At 47.7% G+C, this 14,028-nt stretch overlaps 5 protein-coding genes across 5 annotated transcripts; 3 read left to right on the plus strand and 2 right to left on the minus strand.

Moving 5' to 3' along the window:
• Positions 1–234: 234 nt before the first annotated feature.
• N7495_005893 (acid protease) lies at positions 235–1,727 on the plus strand (the record flags this gene model as incomplete). Its single annotated transcript, XM_057208544.1, has 3 exons — positions 235–914; positions 973–1,282; positions 1,344–1,727. The coding sequence occupies 3 exons, from the start codon at positions 235–237 to the stop codon at positions 1,725–1,727; spliced, it is 1,374 nt and encodes a 457-aa protein (XP_057062318.1).
• A 938-nt stretch (positions 1,728–2,665) lies between these two features.
• On the plus strand, positions 2,666–5,202 carry N7495_005894 (alpha-1,2-mannosidase family protein; the record flags this gene model as incomplete). Its single annotated transcript, XM_057208545.1, has 5 exons — positions 2,666–2,763; positions 2,828–3,369; positions 3,437–3,870; positions 3,917–4,683; positions 4,743–5,202. The coding sequence occupies 5 exons, from the start codon at positions 2,666–2,668 to the stop codon at positions 5,200–5,202; spliced, it is 2,301 nt and encodes a 766-aa protein (XP_057062319.1).
• Positions 5,203–6,088: 886 nt separating this feature from the next.
• Positions 6,089–8,434, plus strand: N7495_005895 (1,4-alpha-glucan branching enzyme GLC3; the record flags this gene model as incomplete). Its single annotated transcript, XM_057208546.1, has 5 exons — positions 6,089–6,301; positions 6,362–6,589; positions 6,617–7,653; positions 7,716–8,346; positions 8,408–8,434. 5 exons carry the CDS (start codon positions 6,089–6,091, stop codon positions 8,432–8,434), a joined length of 2,136 nt encoding a protein of 711 aa, XP_057062320.1.
• A 1,017-nt stretch (positions 8,435–9,451) lies between these two features.
• On the minus strand, positions 9,452–11,452 carry N7495_005896 (F1F0 ATP synthase subunit beta; the record flags this gene model as incomplete). The annotated part of the gene is made up of 6 exons (XM_057208547.1): positions 9,452–10,384; positions 10,437–10,753; positions 10,865–10,907; positions 10,966–11,051; positions 11,199–11,362; positions 11,442–11,452. The coding sequence occupies 6 exons, from the start codon at positions 11,450–11,452 to the stop codon at positions 9,452–9,454; spliced, it is 1,554 nt and encodes a 517-aa protein (XP_057062321.1).
• A 1,108-nt stretch (positions 11,453–12,560) lies between these two features.
• N7495_005897 (cytochrome c oxidase subunit IV family protein) lies at positions 12,561–13,341 on the minus strand (the record flags this gene model as incomplete). The annotated part of the gene is made up of 3 exons (XM_057208548.1): positions 12,561–12,656; positions 12,758–12,951; positions 13,095–13,341. 3 exons carry the CDS (start codon positions 13,339–13,341, stop codon positions 12,561–12,563), a joined length of 537 nt encoding a protein of 178 aa, XP_057062322.1.
• Between the last annotated feature and the right edge of the window lie 687 nt (positions 13,342–14,028).

The following is a 14,028-nucleotide window of genomic DNA, read 5'->3' on the forward strand; positions in this document are numbered from 1 at the left end:
ATACTAATTATCCTAGTAAGCGGACTCCGCCTTATCACTTACAGTCTCATCGCCACTATGTAACTATTCCCAAGTTAGTTAAATGATGCTACGCTGTGTAAGATTCCTGAAGAGTCAAGACCCTACCGAGCTAGAGAAATTGATTAGTCCAAAAATACATTGAAAACTATTTAATGCTTCTCTGTTCACATCATCAGACTGTCATCTCTATTATCCTATCTTCTATAAACTATCATGTTGCGCACTGCTACTTTCACGGGTCTGGCTCTTTTTGCCTTAACGGCGAATGCAGCACCCATTCACGACTCCCCTGTCAACCATATCGCCAGAAGAACTTTTCAAAGTCGGAATGCAGATGTAAACATCACCACGTGGAAGCCCACAGCCCAAACAGCCTCACGCACTCCGGACAAGTCCTCACATGTCCTGCCTTTAAAGAAGCGCAAGGCAACCAGCGCCAGCTCTCATAGCGCAGCCTCCCTGACTGGCAAAACGAAAAAGGCCACCACCTCTGGAAGTAGCACGCTGATCTCCCTGGCCGAGGGTGAGGAATACGCTACTTCCATCACTATCGGAACACAGACTTTTGAGGTTATTGTTGATACAGGATCTAGCGATACCTGGGTCGTTGAGGAGGGGTTCACTTGTATCGATCTTGATACTGGTGAGGATACGACTGAGTCTGCTTGCGACTTTGGTCCAACTTATACCCCTGATAGTACTCTGTCAAAGATATCCAATGAGGAATTCAGCATTGAATACGGTGATGGTGAATATCTGTATGGTTATATAGCCACCGAGACTGTAACTCTGGCCGATGTCACCGTTGACCAGGAAATTGCTATTGTCACCGAGAGTGCATGGGAAGGAGACAGTACTACGTCTGGTTTGACTGGTCTGGCATACCCTCTATTGTAAGCATATCCTGAGGTCGTCGATCTAACCCTGCTATCAAACTAACAAAGACCCAAGAACGAGTGCCTACGATGGCTTTGAACAGGTAGAATATAACCCCATCTTCACGACAATGGTCAAAGACGGTCTGGTCGACTCATACTTCAGCCTTGCTATCCTTCGTGATGTTTCTGGCGATGCAGGATACCTGACTCTTGGTGGTCTTCCCCCGATTACCTTTAATGAAACCTGGACTTCGACCGATATCCTAATCACTTCCATTGAAGGATACAGCAAAGGCTACGACTTTTACACTATCAACATTGACTCAGTCAGTGTGAATGGCAAGACCATTTCTGGCGCAGGGGGCACCGATATTCAGTACATTGTAAGTACCTGGAATTCTTATGCACTTCTGACTGGAGCGAATATACTGATCCATTGACTAGGTCGACTCTGGTACAACCCTCAACTATTACCCTACTGCCGTCGCCGATGCTGTAAATGCTGCCTTCGAGCCTGCAGCCACATATAACTCAGATGAAGGGGCCTACGTCGTAGACTGCAAAGCCACTGCTCCCACCCACACCATCACTATCGGCGGCACTGCCTTCACCATTAACCCGCTCGACTTGATCCTGTACGCTGGTACTGATGATGAAGGCAATGATATCTGCATTACTGGTATCGTTGATGGTGGTGATGATTACTCTGAGGATGTGTTTATCCTCGGTGATACCTTCCAGAAGAATGTAGTCACCGTTTTTGATGTTGGCGCCACTGAGTTGAAGTTTGCGCCTAATGTGGACTATACATCTAATGATGACTATTAGTGCATGGATGAGGTGATTAATTACGAAATATTTATATAGTGTTTACAGCTGAAAATTTGATCTCCAGGTTTTCCAACCTTGGAATGTCGAGGTCTATGTCCATGGGTCGCTTCCACTGCCCTGGGTTACCCGGCGGAATGTGGGTTTTGGAAAAAGACTTCTCAATCATTTACATAGACATTATTGTTCAATGCAACTCCAAAGATCCAGTACTAAGTAACTAATAACGTAAATAAATAGTTAGTCAAGTAAATAACCAACTATTTAAATAAGTAACTAGTTAGTTAAGTGGTTATGTGATGACTAAAATAAAGATTGCTTTTATAGATATCAGGGACTAATCAGTGCACGTGGATATGGTCCCTGATCCGCCCATGTGAATAAACGGCGACATCTGATTTGGTGAAAAATGACAACAGAGATCATCCTTATTTTCCAAATCAAGCTAAGTCCGTCCATCAACTGAACACATTCTATACTTTTCGACGACTTAGAATCTCCAAAAAGCCCAGGTGCCACGTTCTATGGCAAACACCGCAAATTTCATGGGCCACTGCTCAGATAGATAGTAAAGGAACTGCAGCGACGATCCTGCTTTACACTTTCTAGTGAACTAATGTACATTCGAAATGGATACATTTCCAAACTTCTTACTTGCTCGAGGTCTTCAAGATTAAAGTAGATATGAGGGGTGGTCAAGTGGTTGCATTCTTGACCCTCTCAGTCCTGGCTAGCCCCTAGAATACCCATCGTAGTCAACAACATCCACTTTAAACTTATGATTTTAAACAAGTTTCCGAGCTGTCGAGTTCCATGGTTATCATTTCCATCTGCAATTGATAGCTCTTTCCAATATGGCGGAACTATGGTCCCAAGGACCCCCTCTTTCTAGATCCTATAAAGTGGTCGTATCTTCTATTTGGAAAATCATGTCCACAATGAACATTAACAGCTTCAGCATGCTTACAGGTTTAGCCTTCCAAGGGTTGCTAGCTGCGGCGGCAGCTGATGATCTGTCGCAGCATGTCGATGTCTTGTAAGTTTTGTTTCTGCGCACAGAACCGTTTCAATATGAAGATCGTTTTTTGATAGAGATATAGTATGGGAACGCAGGGGGGTGGAAATAACTTTCCCGGAGCTGTGAGGCCCTTTGGCATGGTTAAACTTGGCCCTGATCTGCTGGTGTCAGGAACAGACTCTTACTCAGGGTACTTGCCAACGGGAAATTTCTCCGGGTTCAGCATGATGCATGAGCAAGGGACTGGTGGTGCACCTAAATATGGAACAGTCTCGCAATTACCCTTGGTTGGGAACATCGGTGACCCTTTAGCCAATGTCACTGTCTCGAGATCTGGCACTGATGCTGCCTCTGTCGGGTACTATAGTGCCCAGACTGGAGATGGTGTCGAGGTTGAGCTGTCTGCTACAGCTCGGGCTGGTATTTATCGATATACATTCCCCTCTGGATCTCAAGGCAATGTGCTCGTGGATGTTTCACATGCTTTACCTTCTTTTCGTGGCCAGGGTCTTGGTCAGAGGTATAGAGGTGGAAATTTGACTGTTTTTGATGACGGTCATTATGAAGGAGATGGTGTTTATGATAATGGGTGGAATGAAGCACCTGACTGGACGATTTATTTTTGTAAGTCACAGCCCGTCTTGTCAAAAGCACACTAAATGTTCAAATGTTCTTGATCTAACTCTCCTAGGTGGATACTTTGACACGACAGCCACAAGTCAGAAGGTATACACAGCTACAGGGTCAGGAGAGAGTGTCGAGCAGCAATACTTATATGCTACATCTTCTTCTAATTACACTAGAATTGGTGGGCTATTCTCATTCAGTGAGAGTGAAGTGATTTCACGAGTGGGCATCTCCTGGCTATCTACGGATCAAGCTTGCGCGAATGTCAACAGCGAGATTCCAGCAAACACAACTTTTGCTTCTGTCGTGGATGACGCCGTGTCGGAATGGAACTCAAAGGTCTTTTCCAAGATAACCACAACAAACACCAACGAGACGAGTCTCAGTCTACTATACACATCACTGTACTTCATGCATCTGATCCCGACAAACCAGACAGGGGAGAATCCTGGCTGGACCTCATCAGAGCCTTACTACCAGGACATTTTCACTTACTGGGTAAGGTAGCCCCAAGTATTGTGAAATCCATGCTAATATTGTTCAGGATTTGTTCCGCTGCTCAACAGCTCTCATGCAAGTGCTGCAGCCAACTGCCTACGAAGAGCAGATCCGTTCTCTAATTGATATCTGGCGCTTTGACGGGTACCTGCCTGATGCGCGTTCCTCAAACTACAACGGTCGCTCACAGGGCGGCTCTAACGCAGACAACATTCTCGCAGATGCCTATATTAAAGGTGTACGAGGTGCAGTCAATTGGACAGACGGGTACAAGGCCATGGTCAAAGATGCAGAAGTGACACCAGCCAACTCCCCCGTCGACTGGATGGCCTCGGACTCCTCGACACACGAAGGCCGAAGTGCCTTACCTGACTGGCTAGAGTACGGGTACATTACGCCAGCATATAGTCGCGCAGTCACCCGGGCTGTGGAATATGCCGCCAATGATTTCGGACTGTATCAGGTTGCATCTGGGCTGGGGATAACAGATGATGCAGAAAAGTATCTTAACCGCTCTCGGAATTGGCGCAACCATTGGAATCCGAGCCAGGCCTCGCTTGGCTACTATGGTTTTGTGGTACCTCGCAATACATCTGGCTTTATCGACACCGATCCATTAAATGACAGTGGTTACTGGGGTGACGCATACTACGAGGCCAGCTCATGGGCGTACTCCTTTGCTGATGTGCATGATATGAAACATTTGATTGATCTGATGGGAGGCAATGAGACTGTAGTCAGCCGACTTGAGACCATGTTTACTGATGGTGCTAGTGGATCTAGTGGGACTATATTTGATCCTTCCAACGAGCCGTGAGTTTGGTCTGCTCCATATTTGAAGATACATACTAATGGATAATCCACCTTGGCAGCATGTTCAACATCCCTTATCTTTACAACTATGCCAACCGGCAAGATTTATCAGTCTTGCGGTCACGCACAGTGGCTAAAGAGAAATATACGACTGGAGTGTCGGGTCTACCGGGCAACAGCGATGCAGGGGCCATGCAGACCTGGTTGCTATGGAACATGATCGGTTTGTACCCGGTAACGGGGCAGAACACTTTCCTGATTCACTCCCCATGGTTTGAATTAATGACAATCGATCTCGGGGACGATAAAGAGTTACAGATTACGTCCACAGGCGGCGATGGAAACGGTGACACCGACATTTATGTACAGAGTCTCAAGGTTAATGGCAAGCAGTGGGATAAAAGCTGGTTGACATGGGATGATATCTTTGCGCAGGGTGGCACGCTTGAGTTTGGTCTGGGACCCGCTGCTGCTAATTGGACTACAGGTGAGGTGCCACCGAGTCCTGCATCAGAATGATTTTATGAGTATACGAAGCGGTCTCTCCAAGGTTGAAACCTTGGTTCTTTTTGTTCAAATGTTTAAGATCTGTACATATTCAGCAGCTGAGCACTGATCGCTCAATTATCCAAGTAATTTCAAAATTAATGGATCAAAATGAATCAATTCTTCAGCTGCTGTAGGAGTCTCAGCGTACACATCTACTTAGGTATGGAGTCAGCCCAACAGAAGAGAGATTGTTGCTTCATCAAAACAGTATTGATGTCACTTCTAATGTTTTCAGCAAATTTTTTAAAAATAGCGAGTTCATCTGCATTCCCCATAGTTGGCCATTGTCAGGATGTTGACTCCAAAAGCGGCTAAGAGGAAAAAGCCCTAATGTTACATGTACTGGCTAGGTACCTGGGTATTCACTCAGGCTGTCTTGCTCTTACACAGCTTCAACTTCTTCTCTACTAGTGAGCTTAAATAATAAATGATTAGAGTCATATTGATTGATGAATATAAATCAAATTAAATGAGTATCTAATTCTATTCCAATTACTGGGACGTCAACGTCCAGGAACAGGAACCATTAGATGTTTTCGGAATGAAACATCGAACATTGAACACCAATGATGCAATCAAATACAGAGTAACCACTAACAGAGCCATTGGTCAATACTGAATACTACTCCATACAAGTAATTAAAAAGTAGGCAGAAAAAAATGAAATGTTGGCGGGCAAAAAAACAGAGACTAGAGATCCCCGCGGTCCGAGCTCATCTTCCCCCATAGCTTCGCTATCAACCAATCACTCAACCCAACAATTTCCCTGAAAAGAGAGAAAAGAGGGCGGTGGTGAACTCTTCCTTCTCACTTATTCCTTCTTCAACTTCTTGGACTTTTCAGTTCTCCATAAAATATGGCATCAGTTGAAGATACCCCCGATGGAACCGGTAAGAACCGACTCCTCCCCCGCACGGGCACTACTTACGATAACAATTCCCCAGCTGTTCTCAAGCTCGATCCATGGCTTGAACCCCACAAGGACGTCCTGAAGCACAGATACAGCTTGGTCGAGAAATGGGCCAACGAAATTAAAAAGTCAGAGGGCGGCTTGGACCAATTTAGCAAGGTAAATGGTCGACCGTTTTTAAGTGCCCTATGACGTAGCCACTGACAACTTTCTCTCCAGGGCTACGAATCCTTCGGTCTTGTTGTACAGCCTAATGGCGACATTACATACCGTGAATGGGCTCCCAATGCGAAGGAGGCATCACTAGTCGGTGACTTCAACAACTGGGATGTTAACGCCAACCCAATGACCAAGAATGATTTCGGAATCTGGAACGTGACCGTGCCAGCGAAGGCTGGCAGCCCTGCTATTCCCCACGAGAGCAAAATAAAGGCAAGCACTAGCCCGGTACTGGCTGATATCATAGCTAACTAGTACCAACAGATCACCCTGGTCCTACCCGACGGCGAACGCATCTACCGCATCCCAGCATGGATCAAACGTGTCGTGCAGGATCTCAACGTATCCCCGACCTACGATGCCGTCTTCTGGAACCCACCCGCCAACGAGCGGTATACTTTCAAGCACCCGCGACCCAAGAAGCCGGAGAGCCTGCGCATTTACGAAGCGCACGTCGGCATCTCGTCTCCCGAAACACGTGTCGCTACCTACAAGGAGTTTACCAAGAACATGCTTCCGCGCATCAAGTATCTCGGCTACAACTCTATTCAGCTGATGGCTGTTATGGAGCATGCATACTACGCCAGCTTCGGCTACCAGGTGAACAACTTCTTCGCGGCCAGTAGCCGCTACGGGCCGCCCGAGGACCTGAAAGAGTTGATCGATACAGCACACAGTCTGGGACTGGTAGTCCTGCTGGACGTAGTGCATAGCCATGCGTCGAAGAACGTGGAGGATGGTCTGAACGAGTTCGACGGTACCGACCACCTGTACTTCCACGGAGGAGGAAAGGGTCGTCACGACCAGTGGGACAGTCGGTTGTTCAACTACGGTAACCATGAAGTTCTGCGTTTCCTCCTCAGTAATCTCCGCTTCTGGATGGAGGAGTACCAGTTTGACGGATTCCGTTTTGACGGTGTGACCAGTATGCTCTATGTCCACCACGGAATTGGAAGTGGCTTCTCGGGCGGATATCATGAGTATTTCGGTCCTTCTGTTGACGATGAGGCTATCACATATCTGGCTCTTGCCAATGAATTGCTGCACGACCTTTATCCAGAGTGTATCACCATCGCTGAAGATGTCTCCGGTATGCCGGCCCTATGTCTGCCACATGCTATTGGCGGCGTTGGATTTGACTACCGTCTTGCCATGGCAATCCCAGATATGTACATCAAGCTCTTGAAAGAGCAGGAAGACTCCGAATGGAACATTGGCAACCTCGCCCACACCCTGACAAACCGTCGACACGGCGAGAAGACAATCGCATATGCCGAAAGCCACGATCAAGCGTAAGCGCCACTTTTCCACTCCTCCTTCTCTCCTCCCTCCCATTATACTAACCTCTAAACAGCCTTGTCGGCGACAAGAGTCTCATGATGTGGCTCTGCGACAAAGAACTCTACACCAATATGTCCGTCCTCACGGAATTCACACCGATAATCGAACGCGGCATGGCCCTGCACAAGATGATCCGCCTAGTAACCCACAGTCTAGGCGGCGAAGGCTACCTTAACTTTGAAGGCAACGAATTTGGCCATCCAGAATGGCTCGATTTCCCGCGCGTCGGTAACGACAATTCCTTCTGGTACGCGCGCCGTCAGCTAAACCTGACAGAAGACCCGCTGCTGCGATACCACTTCCTAAATGACTTCGACCGCGCAATGCAGCTGACAGAGGCGAAGTACGGCTGGCTTCATTCCGAGCAGGCGTTCATCAGCCTCAAAAACGAGAGCGATAAGGTGCTTGTCTTTGAGCGGGCCGGTTTGCTTTTCATCTTCAATCTTAATCCCACACAGAGCTTTTCGGATTATCGGGTTGGTGTTGATGTTCCTGGCACTTATCGCATTGTGCTTGATACTGATGATCCGGCTTTTGGGGGTTTGGGGCGTAATGCTAAGGATACGCGCTTCTTTACTACTGATCTGGCTTGGAACGGAAGGGCCAATTTCACTCAGGTTTATATTCCTACTCGGACTGCTTTGGTTAGTTTCTCCCCTTCTGCCTATTTGGTAAGACTGCTGCTGACACTGTATACTTCTTTAGGTCTTGGCTTTGGAAGATAGCCTGTGATTTTGAGGCCTGCTTTTGTGATTCCATGATACGAGAAGGCATGATATGAGTGAGTATGAAGTTTTTTTTAGCTAGTCACCACCTCGTAGACCACTATCATTGATTGAGATGGAGAGCTTTGGAACTACCATAAGGCTCTATTACCATCATCAGTTCCATTTTCATCCAGTGTTCTAAACTTCCGTCACAACATGCTGTAATTATTTAAATCATACAAGGTATTTAGATCTTGTGTCCATAGCTTGAAGCCCCGGAGCGTTCAAACAACGCTCGATTGAAAGGCAACAGCCAAGATAACAGTTCATACTTCCGCTGATACTAATCTCTACAATCTACGACTACGATTCTCAACCATTCACAAAGGAAATACAATTGAACACCAAGATTTCTCAGAGCCGCCTCGCAAGGCCATGGGTTTCAACTCTAAATACACAATAATGAAACACAAGCCGACCAGAATTTTGAGGAAGAGGGTAAAAAAGGGGATTGTCCGGCCGGACTTGACAACTCCAAATGCAAAACATCGATATCGCTCACTGACATAACACGTCTAGAAACAGTCCGAAAACACACTGCTCTCTTTCCCCTTCTTTCACTTCGCCTTTTCCACTTGATTCGATTTTTTTTGGGGGATTTTGGGTTTTGGACCTTTTGTTCTCCTGCAGCTCGGAGCTTCATCCTCTGAGGATGTCTTACCAATTCCAGTAGACAGTTCCAGCTATCGATGCTCTCAATCTCCCTTGCAACCTGCAACCCTCAACGAGCAAGGAATGACGGGAAATTGGAAAGGAAATCAATCAACAGTCAAAATCCCCGTCAAACTTGGGTTCTCGCTGAGATCGATGCATGGGACAGAGTACATCGAAAGGAAATTTTAATTCCGGACACAAGGGTACAAAGGAAAACCACGTAGAAGAAAAAAGAATCAAATAGTTGTGACAGCTTAGGAAAGGGCGTGGAAAGTTTGTGAATCTTCAGTTTGAAGACGCCGCTAGCTAGCGAATGATAATATTACATTTAGGCGGAGGCCTCAAGGTCAGCCAGAATCTTCTCACCCTTGGCGCGGGCAGAAGCAAGGTCACCGACCATGTAGAAAGCAGCCTCGGGAAGGTCATCAGCCTCACCGTGGATAATGGCCTTGAAGGAGGAGATGGTATCCTTCAGGTCAACAAGCTGACCCTCAATACCAGTGAAAACCTGGGCGACAGCGAAGGGCTGGGACAGGAAACGCTGGAGCTTACGGGCACGCTCGACAGTGAGCTTATCAGCCTCAGACAACTCGTCCATACCGAGAATAGCAATGATATCCTGGAGAGACTTGTACTCCTGGAGCATCTGCTGGACACGGGTGGCAGTGCCGTAGTGCTCGTCACCGATAACACGGGGGTCGAGCATACGGGACTTGGAGTCGAGGGGATCGACAGCGGGGTAGATACCCAACTCGGAGATACCACGAGACAACACAGTGGTGGCATCCAAGTGAGCGAAGGTGGTAGCGGGGGCAGGATCAGTCAAATCGTCAGCGGGCACGTAGACGGCCTGGACGGAAGTGATAGAACCCTTCTGGGTGGTGGTGATACGCTCCTGCATGACACCCATGTCGACGGCCAGAGTGGGCTGGTAACCGACGGCAGAGGGAATACGACCGAGCAGGGCAGACACCTCGGAACCGGCCTGAGTGAAACGGAAAATGTTGTCAATGAAGAGCAGCACATCCTGACCCTCCTCGTCACGGAAGTACTCGGCGATGGTCAGACCGGTAAGGGCGACACGGGCACGGGCTCCCGGGGGCTCGTTCATCTGACCGAAGACCAGAGCGACCTTGGAGGGACCATCGAGCTGGATGACACCAGTCTCCTGCATCTCGTGGTACAGATCGTTACCCTCACGGGTACGCTCACCAACACCACAGAAGACGGAGTAACCACCGTGAGCCTTGGCGATGTTGTTCTGGGATGGAATTAGTCAATGCACATCAATACCAGATATTTTAATAACTCACAATCAGCTCCTGGATGAACACAGTCTTGCCGACACCGGCACCACCGAACAGACCAATCTTACCACCACGGGCGTAGGGGGCAAGCAAGTCGACGACCTTGATACCAGTGACGAGAATCTCAGCGGAGGTGGACTGCTCGACGAAGGAAGGAGCATCGGCGTGAATGGGGAGGAACTTCACAGCCTCGATGGGACCGCGCTCGTCAATGGGGTCACCAGTGACGTTGATGATACGACCGAGGGTCTTGGGACCGACGGGAACCAAGATGGGGCTACCGGTGTCGTGAGCGGGAGCACCACGCATGAGACCCTCAGTACCTAGGGCGAGTTAGTGAAAATGCACTTTGTCGTCGGGCCGGCCGGAAGTGGGTCCCCCTTTCGGAAATAGAACGACACGCTGGCTCAACAGTTGGAAGGGATGAAGCTTACCGTCCATGGCAATAGTACGGACGACATTCTCACCCAGATGTTGCTGCAGATAGGATAAAGATTAGTTAGATGAATTGATTGAGTTTTCGATGAGCACGTACGGAAACCTCCAGAATGAGCTTCTGGCCGTTATTCTGGGTCTCAATGGCGTTGAGAATGGCGGGGAGCTTGTCACCGTCGAACTTCACTGTAAAATATCGAAGAACTTGTCAGATATTGTCCCGGAGATGTGATTGAGATCGATTGCGATGGGATTGGGGATGGATTGATGATCGGGAAAAAGATTTTCGCGATGGCATCCGATCCGCCAGGGAGTTTTCGAGATAACACGTACCGTCAACGACGGCACCAATGACCTGGTGAACCTTTCCAGCCTGGACCTCAGAGCTGGCGTAGCGAGCAGACAGGGCAGGGAGAGCAGAGCGGAGAGGCTGGAAGGCGCGAGCGACGGGGGTCGGCCGGGCATAGGTAGCCCTCCCGAAGGTCCGGGCGAGACCGCTATAAACCAGAGTTAGGGGAATTGATCCTAAAAAAAAGGTCGAAGGTGGAAGAGGTGAGAGTAAATGCGTTGACGTACCTCTTGAACATGATGGAGGTGTTGAGCGGCGAGGGGGTGTATTAGAGGTGAGAGTGTGGATTGAGGGAAAAGAGGGAAGAAGAGGAAGGGAAAGAGGACTCGCACGGGAACTGGCGCCCTTAGCCTTTCCGGGGCGGTTTTGCCGATGGTCCCGTGATGAACCGAAATCCTAACTTGTATCCCTAAGCAACCACTTTATTGATATATACACTTATTATCAATCAAGGGGATTTATTCAATTGATTGGATGGATTTTGAGCTGGAGAATGGTTCTAATTTTTTATAGATTTTCAATTGTTGGTATATCTGTCCTACTCTGGTTGCTACGGAATTTACCCTCAACACACACTGGCTTGGCATCCGAATGCAGGAACGATATAAAAACATACTTCCATTAACCACGTTGAAGTTTGACATCGGATGAGATGTTATTGTCCATCTTTATACTTAGGTCCAATTGACCTCCAATTGGACCTAGTCAACCTTGGAATCTGTGCTGTTTCAAGCTCGCAGCTCTCCGATGGAAATCTCTGACGTGTAATCTCGGAACCTACATATTAGTTTCAACCCACAACTGAGACCATGGAAGCTCATAGTATTCTCAGTATAAAAAGTGCAAATAGCTCCCAGGTAGTAAATAAAAGCAGATTCCATTCCATATCTCGTCCATGTAGACTCTCCAATGGGGTTTCCACGGCACAATTTAAACAAGGGTGTTTCTCCGATCTCCTACATGTTCCGAATCGCTCCGGTATGAGCCAAGAAGTCCTCATACAGTATACCTAGGTAGATAATCTACTTATATTTGGAGTACATAGTATCGAATCAACTCATTTCTATATGGCTACAAAAAATATACATTGATTATAGCACAGGTACTGGATACACGCATTTTTTGATGCTGGTCAAACGGACGAAAAACAGGGTATGATGAATAGCTCAGCTCTACACCGGCATCGGAAGGAGTATGTCACCCTTTGATATCATGCCTGACTAGCAGAATGAGCCCCAGAGCCCTAGATATCAAATTAACAGGGATCCGGGGTTTATGAAGGATCAAGGCCCCATCAAAGGCAAGTATATGAGCCCGGTTCGTCCTCGATTTGTTTACTAGCCAATTTATGACTTCTCGACAGGGGCGGGGCCACTCTGGACGAAGCCAGCACCGCTGTAACCAGCCTTGCTAATACCGTGAAGAGGGTTGATGTTCTCAGACTGTTGGATGGATAGATAGTAAGTAAATGACCAATAGATATAAGGATGTAGTTCAAGGGTCCAAAGACACGTGAAAGTAGCAGAGCGGATAGATAACATACAAGAGCATATTCGTTGGAGGCCTCCTGCCATTCCTTGGTCATGGTCTTGGGCCAGGGCTTGGCGAAGTAGTGAACACCGTAAAAGAGAGCGACGGCCGCGGCGGTGAGCTGAGCGGTCTTGAAAAAGACTCTGAGACCTTCACCCTTGGGGTACTCAGTACGGGGGCCGTGGGGACCGAAAGCGATCCAGTAGGCTATATAAAAAAGAAGAAAATGTCGTCAGCAACCTGTACATTGGTGGGTATGGATAGGCTTTCGAGAAAGGTCCTCGGAAGCAACAGGATCAAGGTGGAAATGAGCAGGACTATATCAAACCCTATCCAGAGAGTTCACATACCGGCCTTCTTCTCCTGGAGGGTCAACTGGTGCCAGTCAACCTTCATACGGTCACGGAGGGACATCCAAAGCTCGGCCTGCTCCTGAGGAGGGAGACCCTCCCAGCGCTTCTCAATACCAGCCAGGGTAGGGTTAGAGATGGCATGCTCGGTAGAAGCAGCACGAATCTGAGAGTTAACGGCGATTGAGCCAGCGCGAACGGCAACCGGGCTGCGAGGGACAGCGCGAGAGATGGTGCGAAGAAACATTGTGCGGGTGGGAGGTGGCGGGACCACGTCTATATCGAGTCAATCAAGATATTGAATAGAGATATCGGAACCAGCAGGGGGTCTAGATCCGACAGAAGAGAAGAGAGTGGAGGAGAGGGGAGATGATCTCGATGGAGGAGGGAATTGAAGGTTGTGGTGGTTTGAGGAGGAAAAGGATCCGGACTAGCGCAGAATGGGTTTGACCGCCTTCTGATTGGCCAGTGGTGGTAAGACTCGGTCATCACCATTCGAATCAACATCGTATGATTTTGATGATCTCCAGTTTACCTACACAATGTTATCAGCTATTGAATAGAAATCAGAAATTATAAATCAGCAATCAGCAATTAGCTTGCGGGGAATCTGGTTTCCTATTATCCGAAGTTGTTCCTGTATAGTCATATACAAAAGTACGCCAGAAATATACAGTCAATTTCCACCACATATCAAGACAAAATAATGACCTTGAAGTAACCTCGAAACCTGAGAAAACGGACAAAATGGATATCAGAGCTTAGGTAAACTACAGCGAAAGCCATCCAAACGATCATTTTTTGTTGCCCACCACATCTATCCTAAGTCAAGGCCAGGACCTGATCAGAACCGCTCAAGAGAGGTCATAGTAGGGGAGAAAAAAAAAGCATATCCCAAAAGATAAAAAAAAAAAGTGCCCAAATCGTAATGATC

The sequence above is a fragment of the Penicillium taxi genome (genome assembly GCF_028828555.1).
Source record: "Penicillium taxi strain IBT 34144 chromosome Unknown utg000004l_segment0_segment0, whole genome shotgun sequence".
Lineage (NCBI taxonomy): Eukaryota > Fungi > Ascomycota > Eurotiomycetes > Eurotiales > Aspergillaceae > Penicillium > Penicillium taxi.